This window comes from Peromyscus maniculatus, chromosome 1 (genome assembly GCF_049852395.1).
Source record: "Peromyscus maniculatus bairdii isolate BWxNUB_F1_BW_parent chromosome 1, HU_Pman_BW_mat_3.1, whole genome shotgun sequence".
NCBI lineage: Eukaryota > Metazoa > Chordata > Mammalia > Rodentia > Cricetidae > Peromyscus > Peromyscus maniculatus.
Genome location: NC_134852.1, coordinates 113,520,037 through 113,540,444, shown reverse-complemented (window position 1 = coordinate 113,540,444; position 20,408 = coordinate 113,520,037). Strand labels below are relative to the sequence as shown.

General features: G+C 40.1%; 1 protein-coding gene across 7 annotated transcripts in view; it reads right to left on the bottom strand.

Moving 5' to 3' along the window:
- Positions 1-20,408, bottom strand: part of Stim1 (stromal interaction molecule 1) — a 180,167-nt gene that overhangs the window by 42,711 nt on the left and 117,048 nt on the right. For all 7 annotated transcript variants that reach the window (XM_006993315.4, XM_015986841.3, XM_076548655.1 and 4 more), the window contains one exon: positions 4,658-4,772. In XM_006993315.4, coding sequence (XP_006993377.1) covers positions 4,658-4,772 — 115 coding nt within the window. The remainder of the gene's footprint in view (positions 1-4,657; positions 4,773-20,408) is intronic.

The following is a 20,408-nucleotide window of genomic DNA, read 5'->3' as shown; positions in this document are numbered from 1 at the left end:
AGAAACTAGATGTAGCTCAAATGTCTTAACAAGAGGTAAATGGATAGAAACAATTGAAGTACATCTCTTCAATGTGTTAATACTCAGGAATAAAAAAATATGAGCTATTTATACATGTAAAATATGAATCTCAAAATAATTGTATCAAATTCAAGAGACTAAATTTTAAAGGGTATATATTATATAATTCTATTTCAATAAAACTCTAGAAAATGTGAATTCAACTTGGCAGAAGGTAGTTCAGTAGTGATCCAGGGGAAGGAGAGATTAGAGAGGGTATGAAGGGGGTTGGGGATTTAACTCAGTGGTAGAGCGCTTGCCTAGCAAGCGCAAGGCCCTGGGTTTGGTCCTCAGCTCCAGAAAAAACAAAACAAAACAAAACAAAAACCAGGAGAGGGTATGAAGTTATGAGCATAGTCAGGCTTCACAACTGTGTGCATATGCTAACATACAGAATATAGTACATTTTGTTTACAACTTATGTCAACTACACTGCAGTAACTCACATGGCAAAGCTGCTAAACTTGAGCTATGGTAGCAGCACAGGAGATGTACATAAGGTATCAGAGAGGAAGAATCTTAGGCTTGGTGGCAGAGAGGGATGTACAGTTTCCCTATTATATGAGGATGGAAGGAAGACTGCTTATCTTCTAGTGTATATTTAAAATAAAACATAAAAATGATTGTGTTAAATATTAACTCACAACATAACTGACAATTTTGGTGCAACTATCAGAAAGAAAAATTATCTAGGTGTTTCAGCGACTAGCTTAGTGGTAGGTAACAAGCTTGGCATTAGTGAGGGCCTGGATTTGAGTGCCAGCACTTAAAAAACAGTATGGTTGTGTGTGTGTGGGGGGGAGTAGTTGCAGGCACCAGGTGCCACATGCTTGTAATCCCAGGATTTGGGGGACAGAAAAGCAGGAGAATTACAAGTTCAAAGTTAGCCTTGGCCACTTGAGGTCACCCTCAAGAAACGAAAGGAAGGAGGGAATAGATGAATTTTCTTTATCTCTCATAAATGTGGCAACTACTAACAGAAAGGGAGTAAAGAAGAAGCTGCAGGCAAGTGCAGACGGCCTGGGAATGCCCAGCTTTATAACTGATGTCAGTCAGCACTGAGAGCAGGCTTGTTAGGAACCATGACTTGAATTTGTGATGTCTGAAGTAACGCCAGGTAGTTAGTGAAAGAATTACAGTACATTGTCCCACTTAATCTCTTTGCCTCATTTTCCACATCTGAAAATAAAGATAACACATAACCACAGTAACTATACATCATAAGGTTATTGTGAGAAATGAATGAACATAAGAAAAATGCTTAGAATAGTGCTTAGCATGTATGAAGTACTATAAAAGTATCAGAGTAGTTTCTGAGTTGCTGTTGTTTTTACTATTAAAACCAGAACTGGTTAATGTAAGATTAGCAAACTTTTCTGCTAAGATCTAAATAACACAGGAAAAAAAGAAAAGAAAAATAAACACCGGTTTCCAACAATAGTCAGAGAATGTTAACAACAATAATCATACAAAAAGGAATGACATTAGCCTGCTAATTTTCTGGACATAAGTGACTAAAGCTGATATCTACACCAGTTAGCTACACTCAGGCCAGCCAATTTGAACTAGTGCCAGAATACTACACGCTTTTTGTAGTTCTGGAAACTGTCCCTCTAGAAAGAATAGGGGCCTTTTTCTAAATAATGAGGCAAATTATTAGACACAAGAAGGTTCTTCTTAGTCTACCAAACCACATGGTAAACCAATCCTTAAAAGGTACATGTACATGACTTCTCGGCAGTGAGACACTCTGCTGTAAGTTAGAATGTTTTACTGCTCAGGGTAAATGAGTCCCAGCCCCTTCTAAAAAATTTACTTCATTGTCTTCCATGTTCCTGTAATTTGAAAGACACTGGGAGTGTTCCAAATAGTTGCTAAGTCCCGAAACAAAGTTGTTAATCAGAAAATTGTGGGGCTGTTTTCTAGAACTATGATTCAAATCTCTGCTTCTGCCTTCCCATGGTCGCTTTCCTTTCTCAGTTACTTTTCTTTGAGCTTGCAGAAAAAGCCAAGAATGTGTTCCTTGCCTCTTGCATTCTAATTTCATACTTATAAAACCTACTCTTAAAAACTAGGCTCCTTATCATCATGTTATTAGAACAGAAAATCAAAATTAAACAGAACTAATGGAAGATTTTTTTTTCCTGGCAACGCTAATGTAACTCCAGCGCTCATGCCATTGCTTCAGGTCTCATCAGGAGACAGCCTGAGCTGCTCAGGAGCTATAAAGACATGATCAGGGTGTGGGTGGCAGCGGTGGAGTCTTTGCTTCTACAGATTTCCAGGAGGCTTTCTCCTTCATGCTTCTTTACATGCTTCTTCTAAACTGATAAAACAGCTAAGCAGCAGCAACTCCCTTTCACCCCACCATAGAATTAGGATTAGACTTCATTTCCTGCTGCAAATCTAATGAATCTAATGCTCTCTACCTATATATACATAATCCTTCTCAGATCCACAATTCTACAGTCCTACGTAAAAAATTTGAATAAAAATAAAAATAGCCTCATTCTACTAAAAGTAGTATTTTCTGCCATCAGATGACAAGGAAATGTATTGGTCTACAAGGATCAGAAGATCTACATTCAGTCCTGGCTCTCCTAAATGCATGACAGTGAACACACAAATTTATAAGCCTAGTCCTGAATTTCCTCATCTAAAATCAGGAAAATTATAAACAGTGGCAGGTGACTATAGTCCCAGATGCTTAAGAGACTGAGAAAGGAGGACCCAAGAGTCTGAGGTCATCATGGGCAACACAGGGAGACAGTCTCAAAATTCTAAACCTTGGGTCAATCAAGTTTAACCTCTCTCTCTCTCTCTCTCTCTCTCTCTCTCTCTCTCTCTCTCTCTCTCTCTCTCTCTCTCTCTCTCTCAGATTTATTTATGTGTACGAGTGCTCCACCTGCACATGTCCCTGCAGGCCAGAAGAGGGCACCAGATCTCATTACGGACGATTGTGAGCCACCATGTGGTTGCTGGGAATTGAACTCAGGACCTCTGAAAGAGCAGCTGGTGTTCTTAACTGCTTAGCCATCTCTCCAGCCCAAGTTTAACCTTTCTTAACACCTTGTACTATTCAGTTATTTTTTGTCAGCTAAGATTGTTTGGGGAGAGGGAACCTCAAGTGAGAAAATGTCTCTATAAGATTGGCCTGTAGGTAAGTTTGTGAGGCATTTTTAAATTAATGATTGAAATGGGAAAGCACAAGCAGCTAGTCAGTGGTGGTGCCATCCCAGGGCAGGTGGTCCTGAATGGTATAAGAAAGCAGGCTGAACAAGGCATGAAAGGCAAGCCAGTGAACCGCACCCCTTTGTGGCCTCTGCTTCAGTTCCTGCTTCAGCGTTCCTGACTTGAGTTTCTGCCCTGGCTTCTCCTGATGACAGACTGTGAGCTACAGGCCAAATGAACCGTTTCTTCCCTAAGATTTGGCCACAGCAAAAGAAAGTAAACTAGGGCACATCTGTTCTATAAGACCTTGGGACAAGACTGTTTCCACTCTTTTTTATCTGTCTGTCTGTCTGTCTACCTATCTAAAAATCTATCTAAAATAGCAACTGGGTTTCATCCAAGGCCGCCCTTAGTGAGGATGATCTTGAACTTCTGATTCTCTTGCTTCCACTTCCCAAGAGCTGAAATTATATATAAACCACCACAGCTGTTTTATCCAGTGTTGGGAAGCAAATTTGGGGCATTGTGCATATGAAGCAAGCCATCTACCAATTCAACTACATGCCAAGTTGCTGCTTCCAATCTTGTTGAGATCCAAGGACACTCTAGCCACAGAAATAAATGAGGAGGAGGCTTAAGACCTGTTATTTTCTTCTCCATTGAGTCTCATAAAATTAAATATACTCTTTCACTCAGAATTCTGAATAAAATACTCCAGAGGGGAAAAAACAAGGTAGCCATGGTTTAGGAGCTTTATTAGAAAGATCAACATGAATCAGTAATATGACCACTGAGGGCACTAGCATTTAATCAGGCAGTGCTAGCACATGCCCAGGGTTCAGAGCTCAGAAGTTGGCAATCCAATTCAGCTCTGTATGGATCAAACCACATTTGGGAGTCTGTGCCTAATTCAAGGATCTAAGCAAGATATTATAAAAAATGCTTACAAAAAGGAAACCTAGATGAGAAAGAAGCTGAAAGTGTTTTCTTCAAAGAAGAAGGACTATTCAAGTTTGGGGGAAATTCAGGAATGGACGCATCCTTACTGCCACTCAAGCTTTGAATCACTGGACTCCGGAGTGGGGCCTGGGCAGGGAGGACAGAACAGGCTGCCTCAAGACAACAGCAAGCTCTTATCTCTGGAGATGATGTGGCCAGCTAGTAGATTTCTATGGGGGATAGTGTGAGGACAAAAGTTGAGTTAGGCTGGAATTCAAGACATCCTGATGAAGGACAACTTCAAATCCCTTTCCCAGCATAATGACCATAACTCAGTCTTATTACATGACTGTATATAAAATAATTTCAGTAATTCACATCTTGTTAAGCATTTTTTGTTCATGTCCTTTTAAGGTCAGGTATCTGCTCATCTCCTCTCTTCTCTAAACCTCTGACAACTAGGAATGACAACCAGGCTGCCCGTTACCTTCTGATGACTTCCACGCCTTCCACAGGTCCTCCACGCTGATAAGCTTATCCTCACCATGGAAGGTGCTGTGTTTTACTGTTGGATCATGGTAATTGAGATCTTCCCTTAGGAACTGCAAAGGAAAAACATATAAGTCACAGGAGACCAAGATCTCCACATAAGTCATCTGTCTCCAGCTACACACATTCCCAATGTATTACTTACAAACCCCACTCATGTATTTTTCTTTTTTTAAACTTTCTTTTTATTTATTCTTTGTATCTTTCACATCATGCCTCCTGATCCTACCCATCTCTCTCCCTCTCAAAATAAAACAAAATAAAATTTAAAAGAAAAAAGGAAAAAGAAAAAAAAGGAAGAAAGGGAAAATCTTGTCCTGGGACCTGCAGTGTGGCACAGTGAGACATGCAGTAAACCCTTTTCCATACATTTTACATGTAGGCATTATGTGAATGTCTCTGTTGCCAAAGAAAACATTTTCTTTTTGCTTTGTTCTATGTTTCATATGAAAAAAATAGATACATTAGAATTCTTCCCTCATACTTTTTTTTAATTATAGAAAGAGAGACAGTGAATTCAACAAGCCATAAGAGGGAACAAAGAAGAGTCAACATTTAAAAAATGTTTAGTATGTTTGTGCATCCATGTGCACACATGTACATATGGGCACATGTGTTTGCAGAAGTAGAGGTCAGCATTCACCTTACCTTTGGAGACAGGGCCTCTCACTAAACCTGTAAACCATCAATTTGGCTAGGCTGACTGGCTAGCAAGCCCCAGGTATCCAAGTGCCCATCCACACCAGCCTTAGAGGTACAGATACGTGCTACTGTGCTCAACTTTTGTATGGATGCTGGGAATCAGAACTCAGGTCCTCACACTTGTATGACAGGCACTTTACCAACTGAGCTATGTTCCTAATAGCTCCAATTCTTTAGTTTGTTTTTGGACAAAGTCTCAAGTAGCCCAGGCTAGCCTGGAACTTGCTATATAGCTGAGGATGACTTTTAACTCCTTTTGTAAACATTTTTTACCTTTATTTTAAATTACATGAGGAGAGAAGTAAAGGAGGAAAGGAAAGAGTGGAAGAAAGAAATAAAGAGGAAAGGAAAACCATGTCTCAAAAAGAAAGAAAGAAAGAAAGAAAGAAAGAAAGAAAGAAAGAAAGAAAGAAAGAAAGAAAGAAAGAAAGAAAGAAAGAAAGAAAGGGGAAGAAAAAAAAAGTTTGGCTAAGGCATAGTGGCACAGCCTTCAAGTCTTTAATCCCAGTACTCACAAGGCAGAGGTGGATGGATCTCAGATCTCTAAGTTCGAGGCCAGCCTGATCTATAGAGTTTCAGGACAGCCATGGCTACACAGAGAAACACTGTCTCAAAAAAATGAAAAGAAAAAAAGAAGAAGAAAAGAAAAGAAAAAGGGCATCAAGAGCAGATTTCTGTGAGTTGGAGGATAGCCAGGTTTATATGTAGTGTTCCAGGTCAGCCAGGTCTACAGTAATACCTGGTCTTTGAAAAAAAAAAAACAAAAAACCTCTATTTACTTAAATAGAAAGGAAAATGGGGCCTGGCATGGTAGCACATGCCTTTATCTCAGCTCTTGGAAGGTAGAGGCAGGTGGATTTCAAGGCCAGCTTGGTCTACAGAGCAAGTTCCAGGACAGCCAGGGCTGTTACACAGAGAAACTCTGTATCAAAAAACAAAACAAAAAGAACAGGAGAGTGGGAACTGATGAAGTTTTATATAAACTGTTCCATTTCAAATGCAATTTTTAAATTTATGTCTCTGTATATTTGTGCATATGAGGCATCAGATCCCCCTGGAGCTGGACAACTCAGGTCCTCTGGAAGAGCAATATGACCTTAACTACCATCTCTCCAGCCTGAAATATAGCAGGTAATGAAGACGACTTTCTTCATGTTTTACTAAAATTGAAGAAAATATCAATCGCCCATATCTAAGTGGAAAGGGAACCTGGAGGCTAGAGAGTTGGTGCTGAAGGAGCTAACGAAGAGTCAAGCCTCATCCTCCTGGCTCCACTCCTGGGTTCACATGCATGTGCAACAGGATGGCAGGCCCCTTCTGAAGAGCGTGGGCTCCCACCATTCACATTCTACACAGCTCACATTGCTCAGCCATGAGACTCTCAGCCCCACAGAGGCATAGAGGTTAATGGTTCCTGGTGTACACAAACGCACTTCTAAGCTTAAAGCATAACTCAAAAGTAGGTAAATACAGAAAACAGAAACATCTTGACCAAAGATAACCTTTTATGCTCCCACAGCTCCAGTGTGCATTTCTATCAGAGTTGTTATGTATCTATCTTCCCTTCAAAACCATATGTCCCATGGCAGAAGCTCCTAGTTACCCAGTTATAAACAGAAACATACAAGAATTTCTTTCTTTAGCCAGGTATAGTAATACATACCTTGTAATCCCAGTACTTGGAAGGTAGAAGGAGGAGGATCAAATATTCAAGGTTAGCCTTGGCTACATATATAATAAGTCTGAGACCATCCTGGGCTATACAGGAGCCTGCCTTTTAAAAAAGTATTTTTTTTCCTTTTCTTTCTTTGTTTTGTTTTGTTTTGTCTTGAGTCAGGGTCTCATTATGTATACCTGCCTAGCCTAGGACTGGAACTCAGTACGTAGACAAGGCTGGTCTCAAACTTGCAGGAATTCTCCCATCTTTGCCTCTTGCATGATAGGATTATAAGCATACATTACAATACTGAGATAAGAATGTTATATTAAACTAAAACTCCAATTCCCACTATATTTTAGATAAGCATTAACCACATTACTCTAAATATTGTCGCGTATCCAACAAATACCTGGAGTCTTAATTAGAACAATGATTAAAAGCAATAAAAAGCAACAACAAAAATCAGGTTGCTTTTTGGCTCTCAAAACAGGGATTTACTGTTTCAAGTTCAGAACAAGGAGCTCCTCTCTCAAGAAGGTCCAAGGAGGTGCCCTAAAAGTTTTGTCTTACCATGGGGAATGTAGCATTGGCTAGAATGACAGCTCAGTAGCTCGCCTAAGTGCCAAAGCACCAGCTGTCACAAGGTATATTTAGCTCTATGAGCTCAGAAAAGTGCTCTTCCATGAGGTAGCACAAAGCCGATCGCAAGCAGTAGTGAAGTCCTGTGGGTGGTAGCAGAGAAGAAGGAAAACACAGCTCTAGATTCCCTCAGCACAGGCCCAGCTAGCCTCCGCAGGGGACAGGACTCTCTTAAAGCCAGAAGAGCAGCACACCTTCAGGTGCAGGGATCCAAGCAGCTCTCCAGGGGTACCCCTTAGTACCACTGTCTCCTTCCTCTAGTATTAAACCTTGATCCTCACTACATGTCTATGTTTCACAAACAAAACAGCACCTCCACTTTCTCCTTCCCCAAAACATTAAAAACCCATTTTCTCAGCTCTTCTTTGTATCTTAAACATCTAGCATTGATTCACTTTTTTGTTTTTGTTATCTGTATTTGGAGGCTACTCTGGAACTCCCGATCCTCTTGCCTCCACCTCCAAGTACTGAGATTATAGGCATGCACCACCATGCCTACTTTGTTGTTGTCTATTTGTTTGTTTGTTTGATTTCAATGCAGGGATTTGGTGTGTAGTTCAGGCTAGCCACAAACATGTGACCCTACTGTTTCAGCATTCTCAGTACTGAAATTACAAAAGAGCCACCACATTGAGCTTAATGACTCTCATTTTAACTGTCATAGCTCAAAGTGCCATTTACACCAAGTACTAGGACAGGAATGTTGCAGAGGTGAAATAACTGTCCTCAGTGGCATTCACCAGATATTGCTTTGTAAACCAGGCTGGGCTTGAACTCACAGAGATCTGCCTGCCTCTACCTCCTGAGTGCTGGGATTAAAAGCATTAATCACCACTGCCCAGCAAGAATAGTCATTATTTACTCATCTTTATACATCTAGGTCTTCTGCCAGTTCAAAACTAGAATGAAAAGAGGTACAGTGGTGCACAAATATAATCTCAATACTTGTTAGGAAGCTGGTCAGAGGATGCAGTCTGTCATAGCTTAGCAGCTCTCCCCAGACTCGGTACAATATGGAGGCCTCCCTCCCCTCCCCTACTGGGGGCTTCTTGCTCTTTACCTAGCCTTATCTGGAGGATGCCTGACTTGTCTCAAGGATGACCCTTGACACCGTTTCTCAAATGCTCTTCCCCTGCTGCCCACACGGTAATTAAGTAGCCTGCTCTAGCTATTTTCATAGGACCATGCTGCCACTGATCCAGCTAAATGATAGCTAATGCAAATTTTGGTCTGCCCCAGCTACCACCCCAATCCTATATAGCCCCTATCTCTGAAATGAAGTTGAACTGTCTCACTGAAGCTCTCTCCCAGAAGGCTATTTCCACCATGTTAACAGGCCGTCCAAGGCTCTGTTGTCGCTTCTGTCCCTTTATCCTCTTGGACTGGTGGCCAATGGACCATGAGGAAAAGGGGGACCCCACAGTGGTACACAAATATAATCTCAATATTAGGGATGTCAGGATCAGCAGTTCGAGATCATCCTGGCCTACATAGATCCTGTCTCAAAACGACAAAAAGCACTAGAACAACCTTTATGAAATACAAATCTAACTAGACCAATTCCTCTACTTAAAATCCAATGGCTCCTCATTAACTACAAGATAAAATCCTAGTTTCACAGCCTGACACTAGGGCTTTTGAAAATGTGGCCTATAGACTTACTTTCCAGTGACATTCCTTTATACTCTCCCTCCCTGCCAGACCAGGGGTCATGATACTAAAGCTATAATAAGCCAAATCCAGTTTACAATCTTTTTATTTACATATAATTGTTTTCCATTTGGGTTTTGTTTGTTTTAGTATTTATCCTAGGTTAGCCTCAAGTATATTATACAGCCAAGAATGATCTTGAATTTCTAATCCTCCTGATTTCACCTCCATTGTGCTGGGATTACAAGCATTTACTAACACCATGCCCGGTACATGTGATACTGGGAATCAAACCCAGGGCTTTGTGCATACTAGGCAAGCATGCCTCTAAAAGCTGAGCCACATCCCCAGCCCCACTATGTAAAATTTTATCGGAATATAGCCCAGCTAATTCATTGACACAGTATCTATAGCTAATTTCATACTACAAAAGTACAACTGAAACCAGGTGTGATGACCAGTGCCCTTAATCTCAGAACTCAGGAGCAGAGGCAGGCATATCTCTTTGAGTTCAAGGTCATCCTGGTCTACATAGCAAGTTTTGGAATAGTCAGGACTACATAGTGAGACACTATCTCAAAAAAAAATTTAAAAATAGAATTGAGTAGTTGCTACAGAATCTTTATGGCTAATAAACCCTAAAATATTTACTTTCTAGCTATTTCCAGAAAAAGCAACTAATTATCCTCTCGAACTATCAAGCCATTTCAAGCCCCTGAGCAAATCATGTGCTTTTATAGCTCCAAGCCTTTCCACAACATGCTTCACATGAAATGTGTTATGCCTGTTAAAGTCACTGCCTCTGTGTAGTTTTCCACACTTCTGGGTAAGTTAATTGAATGCCCCTTAGTTATTTGTTCCCTTAGTTCTTGGGTACACGTTTATGACAGTACTCCCACAACACTATAATTACTATTTAATTAGCCCCTTTCTACGTTCCCTAAGCAACTCAAGAAAGAGAGACTATATTTATCATTTATCTTTTTATTCACTTACCTTATAAATTCCTTAGAATACCTAAATGAATAGCAAATTTAGCTCCCTAAACCCATCTACAAGTATAGGCCCTGGCACAGAGTAAGGTATCCAGTTACTAAACAACTGAAAGACTGTCTCTTATTTGAGTTTATCCTACAACACACAGAATGCTGGACAGATGTCTTAGTCATTAAGAGAGTTATACTGGCTGGAATTCAAGTTAGACCTTGCTTCTAGAGCTGGCTGTCTCAGTCTGAATTGTGGGTGTACCACTTACTTTCAATGCATCATGTATATCACCTGTAAAATGGAGGTAATAACAATACCCTCATACATAAGCCGCTTACTTATAAATGAGTTAATTTGTGATAGCAGCTTAGAATAATACCTAAAACAAAGTAAGTGTGTGGTGGTAGTGGTGAGTATCTTTTAAGGATAATATAACTATGTATGTATGTATGTATGTATGTATGTATGTATGTATGTATGTAAAATCCTGGGAATTCTGGGAATAATGCAGATCCCTCAGATCTAAGAGAGTCCCATAGAGGATGTAGAAGATAGATATTTCCTCAGTGCCTGCTAACAAAAGCTAATGTGCTAGAAGATCTGCAATGGAGAAAAATAAGAAAAGGTATAACTTACTACTAACTTCAAAGGTTCATTTTGTTCTATGCTGGGATTCTTTGCAATCCCTAACTCCACCTTAACCTGAAACTAGACAGTCTATTGCAAAATCTTCTATGGTATGAGCCCTACCTGATGTTATTGGAGCATCAATTGCTTCTTTCTCCTATTCATGATGGTAATAAATTCCTGGTCTCTGAAAGGACCAACCTTTTCATCAGTCCAATGATTTGTATGCTACTCTCTCACTCCCCTTCTTTTCCTGACCACACCTAGTCATCTGTTTAGATCCAAGTTACTTATCAGTAACTTGATAAGTTTGAACATGAACAAAGCTAACTTGGGTCTTCCTCTGCTGTGACTCATACTGTTCACTTAAGATAATATAGCAACTTCAACTGTTTCCCAGACCCGCTGCCACTGGGAAACTTCTTCCAAAGCAGCAACAGCACCTTCCCTTTTCCCCTTTACTTCCAACACCAGCACATATAAAAGGACAGAGAATACATCTGAGGTTGAAGATAAAGGGCAGCCCTTATCATGGAATCATCCTTGATACTGCACCATAATATTAGGAACAGGATACAAAGTCAAATCCTAAAGTCAACACCTAAGGTTGCAGCTTTCCAGGCACTAGGACAGAACAGCAAAGACTGGGTTACTCTAACATCTCCAGTCTTGTAAACTATTAGGACCAAAGTATCCAAAACAGTCAAGGACTACTGGTTGGTAACCTTTGTTTTATGACAGAAGGACAGAAATAGAGCACTAATTAGAATGAATTTCCTCAGAGAGAAAAGAACATCTTCTTAATTGGGGTCAGTAGTACCATATCTACATAGGATGAATATACAGCACTGGACAGAATGCAGCAGAAAGGAGATTTGCAGTCTATGCCCCAACCACCGGGAACACACCTAGTCTCCTTTGATCTCAGAAGCTAACCTCTGTCCATTTGGCTAATGCCTGAATGGAAGAAAGGATATTTACAAAAACTGCTAAATAGAAAGCACTTGTAGCTTGATAATACCACAAAGAGCTAACTAAATACATCAAGTCTCTAATAAAACTGGGGAAGAGATTCTCTGGGAACCCACAGTCCACTCAGGCAAGGAGAGCAGGTAGGCTAATTGCAGGTTTTCACCTCCCCCAGAGGTGCAAGTTCACAAGTATTAAGTGCCTACATTAAAAAATTGGAGAGATCTCCTACTAGTAACTCAACGGCACACCTGAAAGCTCTAGAAAAAGGAAATCACACCCAAAATGAGTAGACAGCAAGAAATAATCAAACTCAGGGCTGAAGTCAATAAATTAGAAACAAAAAAAAAATACAAAGAATCAGTGAAACAAAGACTTGGTTCTTTGAAAAAAAAAACAGTAAAGTTGACAATTCCTTATCCAAATTAACTAAAAAGCAGAGAAAATATTAAAATTAACAAAATTAGAAATGAAAAGGGGGATTTAACAACAAATACTGCAGAAACCAGATAATCATAAGGACATATTTTAAAAAACTTGTACTTTATCAAATTGGAAAGATCTAAAAGAAATGGATAATTTTCTTGATACATACCTCTTCCAAAGTTAAAGCAAGATCAGATAAGCAATAAAATAGACCTATAACGCCCAATGAAATAGAAGCAGTCATTAAAAGACTTCAAACCAAACAACAAAACAAAAGCAGGACCATTGCACAATTCATTTTATGAGGTCAGTTACTCTGATAACCAAACCACATAAAGATCCAAAAAAGAAAATGAATTACAGACCAATTTCCCTTATGAATTTAGATGCAAAAATTTGCAATAAAATACTTGCAAACTGAATCCAAGAACATATCAAAAAGATGATCCACCATGACCAAGTAGGCTTCATCCCAGATACACAGGGATAGTTCAATATACATAAATCAATAAATGTAATCCACCACATAAACAAACTGAAAAACAAAAACCACATGATCATCTCATTTGCAGAATAGGCCTTTGACAAAATCCAACACCCCTTCATGATGAAAGTCCTGGAGAGATTAGGGATATAAAGGACATACATACCTCAACATAATAAAAGGGGTTTTCAGCAAGTCCATAGCCAACATCAACTTAAATGGAGAAAACTCAAAGTAATTCCACTAAAATCAGGAACAAGATAAGGTTGTCCACACAATACCTATTCAATAAAGTACTTGAAGTCTTAGCTAGAACAATAAGACAACTGAAGGAGATCAAGGGATACAAACTGGAAAGGAAGTCAAAGTAGTTTTATTTGCAGATGATATGGTAATATAAACAATGACCCTAAAAATTCACAGGGAAAGTTCTACAGCTGATAAACACTTTTAGCAAAGTAGCTGGATACAAAAAACTAACATAAATCAGGAAATAATATAAAATATCTTGAGATAACTCTAACCAAGCAAGTGAAAGATTTATATGTTTAAAAACTTTAAGACATTGAAGAAAGAAATTGAAGAAGATACAAAAAGATAGAAAAATCTCTCATGTTCATGGATTGAAAGAATTAATATAGTATAAATGGCCATCCTACCCAAAGGAATCTACAGATTCAATGCAGTAACTAGCAATACTACAGGACAATTCTTCACAAAATTTGAAAGGACAATCTTCAGCTTCATATGGAAACACAAAAGACCTAGGATAGCTAAAACAATCCTGAATAATAAAAGAACTGCTGGAAGTATCACCATCCCCAATTACAAGCTGTACTACAGAGCTATAGTAATAAAAAACCACATGGTATTGGCACAAAAACAGACATGTCAATCAATGGAATAGAACTGAAGACCCACATATAAATCCACACACCTACGGACACCTGATTTTTGATAAAGCCAGAAATACACACTGGAAAAAAAGATGCCACTTTCAACAAATGCGCTGGTTAAAACTGGACATCTACATGTAGAAGAATGCAAATAGACCCATATTTATCACCCTGCACAAAACTCAATTCCATATCAATCAAAGGCCTCAACATAAAACTAGATACACAGAACCTGATAGAAGAGAAAGTGGGGGATAGCCCTGAACTCATTGGCACAGGCAAAGACTTTCTGAACAGATCATTAGAACAGGAACTAAGATCCAAATTAATATATGGGACCTTATGAAACTGAGAAACTTCTGCATAGCAAAAGACACTGTCATTTGGACAAAGTGGCATCCTACAGAATGAGAAAAGATTTTTACCAACTATACATCCAATAGAGGACTAATATCCAAATAATAAAGAACTAAAAAAACTAGATATCAAGAAAACAAACACCTCAATTAAAAAATGGGGTACAGATCTAAACAGAGAATTCTCAAAAAGGGAAAGTCAAATGGATGAGAAACACTTAAACGTTCAACATCCTTAGCAATCAGGGAAATGCAAAGCAAGACTAATTTGAGATTTCTTATATCCATCAGAATGGCTAAAATCAATAACACAAGTGACAGCTCATGCTGGCAAGTATGTGGAGTAAGGAGAGCACACATCCATTGCTGGTGGGAATGCAAACTTGTACAGCTACTAAGGAAATCAGTGTGATGGTTCTTCGGGAAGATGGGAGTCAATATACCTCAAGATCCAGCTATATCATTCTTGGGCATATACTCAAAGGATGCTTCATCCTACCACAAAGACATTTATTTAACTATGTTCATTGTTGCTCTATTCATAATAGCCAGAAATTAGAAACAACATAGATGTTCCTCAACAGAAGAATAGATAGAAAAAATAAATATGGCTGGGCAGCAGTGGCACATGCCTTTAATCCCAGCACTCGGGAGACAGAGCCAGGCAGATCTCTTTGAGTTTGAGGCCAGCCTGGTCTACAGAGTGAGATCCAGGACAGGCACCAAAACTACACAGAGAAACCCTGTCTCAAAAAAACAAAACAAATAAATAAATAAAAATAAATGTGGTACATTTACACAATGAAATATTACCCAGACAGAATGAAATTATGAAATTTGAAAGTAAATGGAACTAGGAAAAAAAATAATCCTGAGTGAGGCCTGCCAGACAAAAACGTTATCTATTCCCTTATATGTGGATATAAGTTAAGTCAATAACCAAGCTACAATCCATAAATCCACAGAGACTAGGTGCAGAGTAAGGGACTAGAGGGTGACAGATGGATCCTGTTAGGAAAGAGAATAGAACAGATAGTTATGGATGGATGGGGGGAACAGGAGGATCAACAGGGAGGGGGAAGAGAGGGAGGATAAAAGAGGGTATATGGGGAGAGGCAGATAAAAATAAGGGCTATTTGAAGGATAGTAAGAAAACCTAGAAGCTTCCTAAAATATATACATATATGATGATGATCTAAATGAAATCACAAAATAATGGGGGAGAGAGAGCCCCAATTGGACATCTCTTGTCACCAAATGAAGCTTCCAGTATCAGGATTGAGTTACATCCAATTGAGTTCTTGGCCAAAGAGGTACCATGGGAATCCCCAAACAATCCAGTTTGTTGCCAAGACTCTCTTCACAACCTGACAGCAAGATCCCATTGCTGAAGATAACACCTACACAACTCATTGAACATGGAGAAATTGAGCGGGTGCCTACATAGAGGTTTTGGGTTTTTTTTTTTTTAACATTTATTTATTTATTATGTATGCAGTGTTCTGCCTGCATGTATGTCTGCAGGTCAGAAGAGAGCATCAGATCTTGTTATAGATGGTTGTGACCCACCATGTGGTTGCTGGGAACTGAACTCAGGCCCTCTGGAAGAGCAGCCAGTACCCTTAACCACTGAGCAATCTCTCCAGCCCCCCTACATAGAGCTTTACCCCTACTTTCTAGTGTCTTTGGTACAGGAAGATACTCTGAATTCTACCAAAAGAAAAACATAAACACAAACCCAGACACAAACCCTTTGATCTACAATGGTATCCTGCCTGCAAGATATGCTAGGGCAATGGTGGCACAAAGCTTGGGGGAGAAACCAATCAATATCTGATTTGACTTAAGGCCTACTCCACAAGATTGGAACATACACCTGACACTGTGTGGGTGACCAAGAACCTGAGACTAGATAGCCCAGAGACCTAGGATAAACACAAATACTACTGTTCCAAAAAAAAATTTTTTTAAAGGAGCAATAAACTGACTCCTAATGACATTCTGCTATACTCATAGATCAGTGCTCAGCCATAATTAGAGAAGTTTCCTCCTACAGCAGATGGGAACAAATACAGAGACCCACTGTTGTAGAATATTACTTTAAGGTGCATTACTTTTGTTTATGTTGCATCTGTTTAACTCTGTTAAGCTGTGTTACTGTGCCTGCTAAAACACCTGATGGTCTAATAAAGAGCTGAACAGCCAATAGTGAGGCAGGAAAGAGAATTAGGTGGGGCTGGCAGACAGAGAAAATAAATAGGAGAAATATGGGAGGAAAGGAGAGCTCAAGGAGCAAGAGGAGGAGGCTCCAGGGAACAGCCACTCAGCTACACAGCAAACCACGGAGTAAGAAATAATGAAAGGTATACAGAAATAGGCGTCTTCACCAGGGTTACTCTTATAGATTCCATGGAGTTTCCACTGCACTAGATTTCCACCTTGCTCCTGGAAAGCCCCCCAATTACAGTTGCTTCTCCTAAGTACTTTTGACTCCCTCCACCCCACCTGATCCCTCCTGTTCCCACCACCAGTCAACACTCAAAAGCTATGCCATTTCCTCTTCCTAGCGAGATCCCTGTGTCCCCACTTTAAGCCCTTCTTGTTATTTTGCCTCTCTGGGTGGACCATAGCATGATTACCTTTTACTTTACAGCTAATATACATTAAGTGTGTATATACCGTGTTTGTCTTTCTGGGTCATCTCACTGAGAATGACTTTTTTCTTGTCGCCCTCATTTGCTTGAAATTTTTACAATGTTTTGAAGAGCTGAGTAAAAATCCTTTGTGTGACTCTACCATTTTTTTTTTAAATCTATTTTTCAGTTGAGGGACATAGAGGCTGTCTTCAGTTTCTGGCTATTACAAATAAAGTTGCTATGAACAGAGATGAGCACGTGTCTTTGTGGTAGGATGGAACAACCTTTGGGTATATGTCCAAGAGTGGTAGAGCTGGATCTTGAAGTGGAGAAATTCACAATTTTCTGAGAAACCAACATATTGATTTCCAAAGTCACTTTACCATTTGTACTCCCACCAGCAACAGAGGAGTGTTTCCCTTGCTCCACATCCTTCCCAGTATGAGCTGTCATCTATGGTTTGTTTTTTTTTTTTTAATTAAGAGATTTTCTATTTATTTTACATACCAACCATAGATTCCCCTGTCCTCCCTCCTCCCGCCCCCCCCCAGCCTTGCCCCCAACCCACCCCCCATTCCCACCTCCTCCAAGGCAAGGTCTCCCATGGGGAGTCAGCAGAGCCTGGTACATTCAGTTTAGGCAGGTCCAAGCCCCTCCTCCCTGCACCAAGGCTATGCAAAGTGTCTCACTATAGGCACTAGGCTCCAAAAAGCTGGCTCATGCACTAATGACAGGTCCCGATCCCATTGCCTGAGGGCCCCCTATACAGTTCAAGCTAAACAACTATCTCACCTATCCAGAGGGCCTAGTCCAGTACCAAAGGGGCTCCTCAGCTATTGGTCCATACTTCATATATTTCCACTAGTTTGGCTAGTTGTCTCTGTACTTTTCCCAGTCATGGTCTTGAATATCCCTTGCTCACAGAATCCCTCCTCTCTCTCTCATCGATTGGACTCCTGGAGCTCCGCCTGGGACGTAGCTGTGGATCTCTGCATCTGCTTCAATCAGTCACTGGATGAGGGTTCTATGATGACAGTTAGGGTATTCAAGGCTGTACTTTCTAAGGAGTGCAATCAGGGAGCAAGTAGAGGAAGATTACTAAAATAGTCTGCCCAGTCATTAAACAAGTAAACAAGCAAATAATAAGCCCAGAGAGGTTGGTACCCAAAGTTGCTATCATATGTCCTTTCAAAAGGACCCTAAAAGACATATGAATAGAAAAGTATGACCACACAATGGAAAAAAAATGCAAGCAACAGAACTCCTTTTAAGAGTGACCAGATGTCAAATTTAATAGAAATAATACCATAATAGCCATTATAAACATGTTCAAATACTAGAGGAAATCATGTATATTAATTATCCTCCCATTACTGTGACAATTACTTGAAAACCAGTCTAACATAGAAAAGATTTATTTTGGCTCCTGGTTTCAGGGGTTTCAATCTATGGTCAACTGGGTCCGCTGCTTTTAGGCCTTTGGCAAGGTAGAAACATCACAGCAGAAAGAAGAAAAGCTACTCGCCATATGTTGGTCAGGAAACAGAGCAAGAGAGGGCAGGTCTTAGGGACAAGGTATAACCTTCATAGGCGGGCCCTTAGTGATTTCCTCTAACTCAGCCTCCCCTTTCCATTCAGCTCAACTCAACAGGTTAAGCCCAATAATGAAGTAAGCTCCCCTCATCATCCAACCCCTCCTCAGTAGTACCACTATCTAAAAACTGAGTTTTCTATACATTTTAGAAGAATACTTCACATACAAACCATAATACATGGTTAAAGTAAAGGAACATATTAGACAATGTTGTACAACTAAAGGCACACAACTGTAACCCCAGCACTTGGGAAGTAGAAGTGGTAGAATCAGAAGTTTTCCTTATCCACATAGCAAATTTGAGGTACACAGACAGCTATGTGGACCTGCATATAGGAGGCCTATGGCTATTGGGCACTGAAAGGAAATGAGCAGAAACAGGATAACACTACTATTGCACTATGTGTGTGGCTCTGATTTACAAAGTACCCTTTATAACCATGTATCTTTTTTGAACTACATACCACTCACTTAAGATATCTACTACTAATGTCCCTAACTGCGGGGTAAAGAAACTTCCTACTCTTGTCTCCCAAATTGGCCATGTTTTTGGCTTCTACCTTTAAGACTCATTGAATTTCCCTTCTCTATTCCCAACATCTGCTTATGTAAATGAACTTTTATTACACTTTATTTACTCTGTGTTTGTGTGTGTGTGTGTGTGTGTGTGTGTGTGTGTGTGTGTGTGTGTGTGTACATGCATCCATGCACCACAACATGCTTATGGAGATCAGAAAACAACTTGAGGAAGTTAGTTCATTCTTTCCACCATGTGGAGTGGGTCCCAGGGATCAAACTCAGGTCGCCAGGCTTGGCAACAAATGCCTTTACCTACTGATCCACCTCACTGGCCTCAATTTCTTACCAAAAAGCTCATCTGTAGTTCACTATATAGCTGAAAGTAGCCTTGAGCTCCTGATATCAAATTTCAACCTTCCAAATGCTGGAATCATAGGACTGAGCCACAATGCCCATCAATAATGTATATAATCTTCACAGGAAGGAAATATGTCTGCTTTACTGCTCTTTGTACATCCAGCATCCAGCACAGAGCAGATACTAAATATTTCAAGAAGGAAGACAGGAGAGCGAGGAAATGAGGGGAGCACAAAACACAAACAGACAGAGAGGGTCATCAATCGTCAAGTGAAGCAGACAGTACACTGGAGTCAACTCTTCCTGATACTTGTGACTCACTGCACATGATATGCATATGGACACAAACATGCAGAAAGACCTGCATAAATGCACAGACAGACAAAAACCACTAGCTCTAAAGGGAAGCAGCGCTCATGATCTAGATGGCAAGTCCTCTGACAGGAAGAATCAAAAGCAGGGTTAATACATAAAACAGGTTTTTTTTTTTTGTGTTGTCTTCACCACTCCTGCTGCCAAGTGATCCCAGAAATCTGCCTACAACTTGGTAGAGCCCAAATTTTGGTTACATTGCCAGCAACTTGGGGGCTTCGATTTTACCTCTAGGCTGCACATAATGTAAGACTAACGCTTTGCCCCTAACCTTTTTGATCCCTGACCTGGTTTCTCTAGCTCAGGGTTTGCTCTTCTTCCTCTGTTTTTTTGTTTCAGACACTGACACATCTAAATGCAGAAAGACACACACACACACACACACACACACACACACACACACACACACACACAAAAGCACAAAATGATATATGTACACATAGAAGAAACACAAGAACACTAATACACACACAGACAGAAAACCCGTCATTGGCAGGATTGCCATCCAGAAGAGACAAAGCAAACTCTACAACAAAGGAAGAGAGGAAGGAAAACAAGAGGCTGCTTAGTGAGAAAGAATTTCCCTGTCTGTCAAAGCAAGCCACCTTCTGGTTTTCCTGGAAGCATGAGGGACGCCATCTGGGGGAGCTGCTGCCTCATCCTGTATCTGGCAAGTCACCGAGACAGATTGCAAAGTATGCCTACTCTCTGAAATGTGTGGCTCCGTGTGTCTGCCAACTGGGACCCTTGCTTGAGTGCCAACTGACAATGTATCTTCTTCCCTACAGCACATACTAGATCACCACACCTGATTC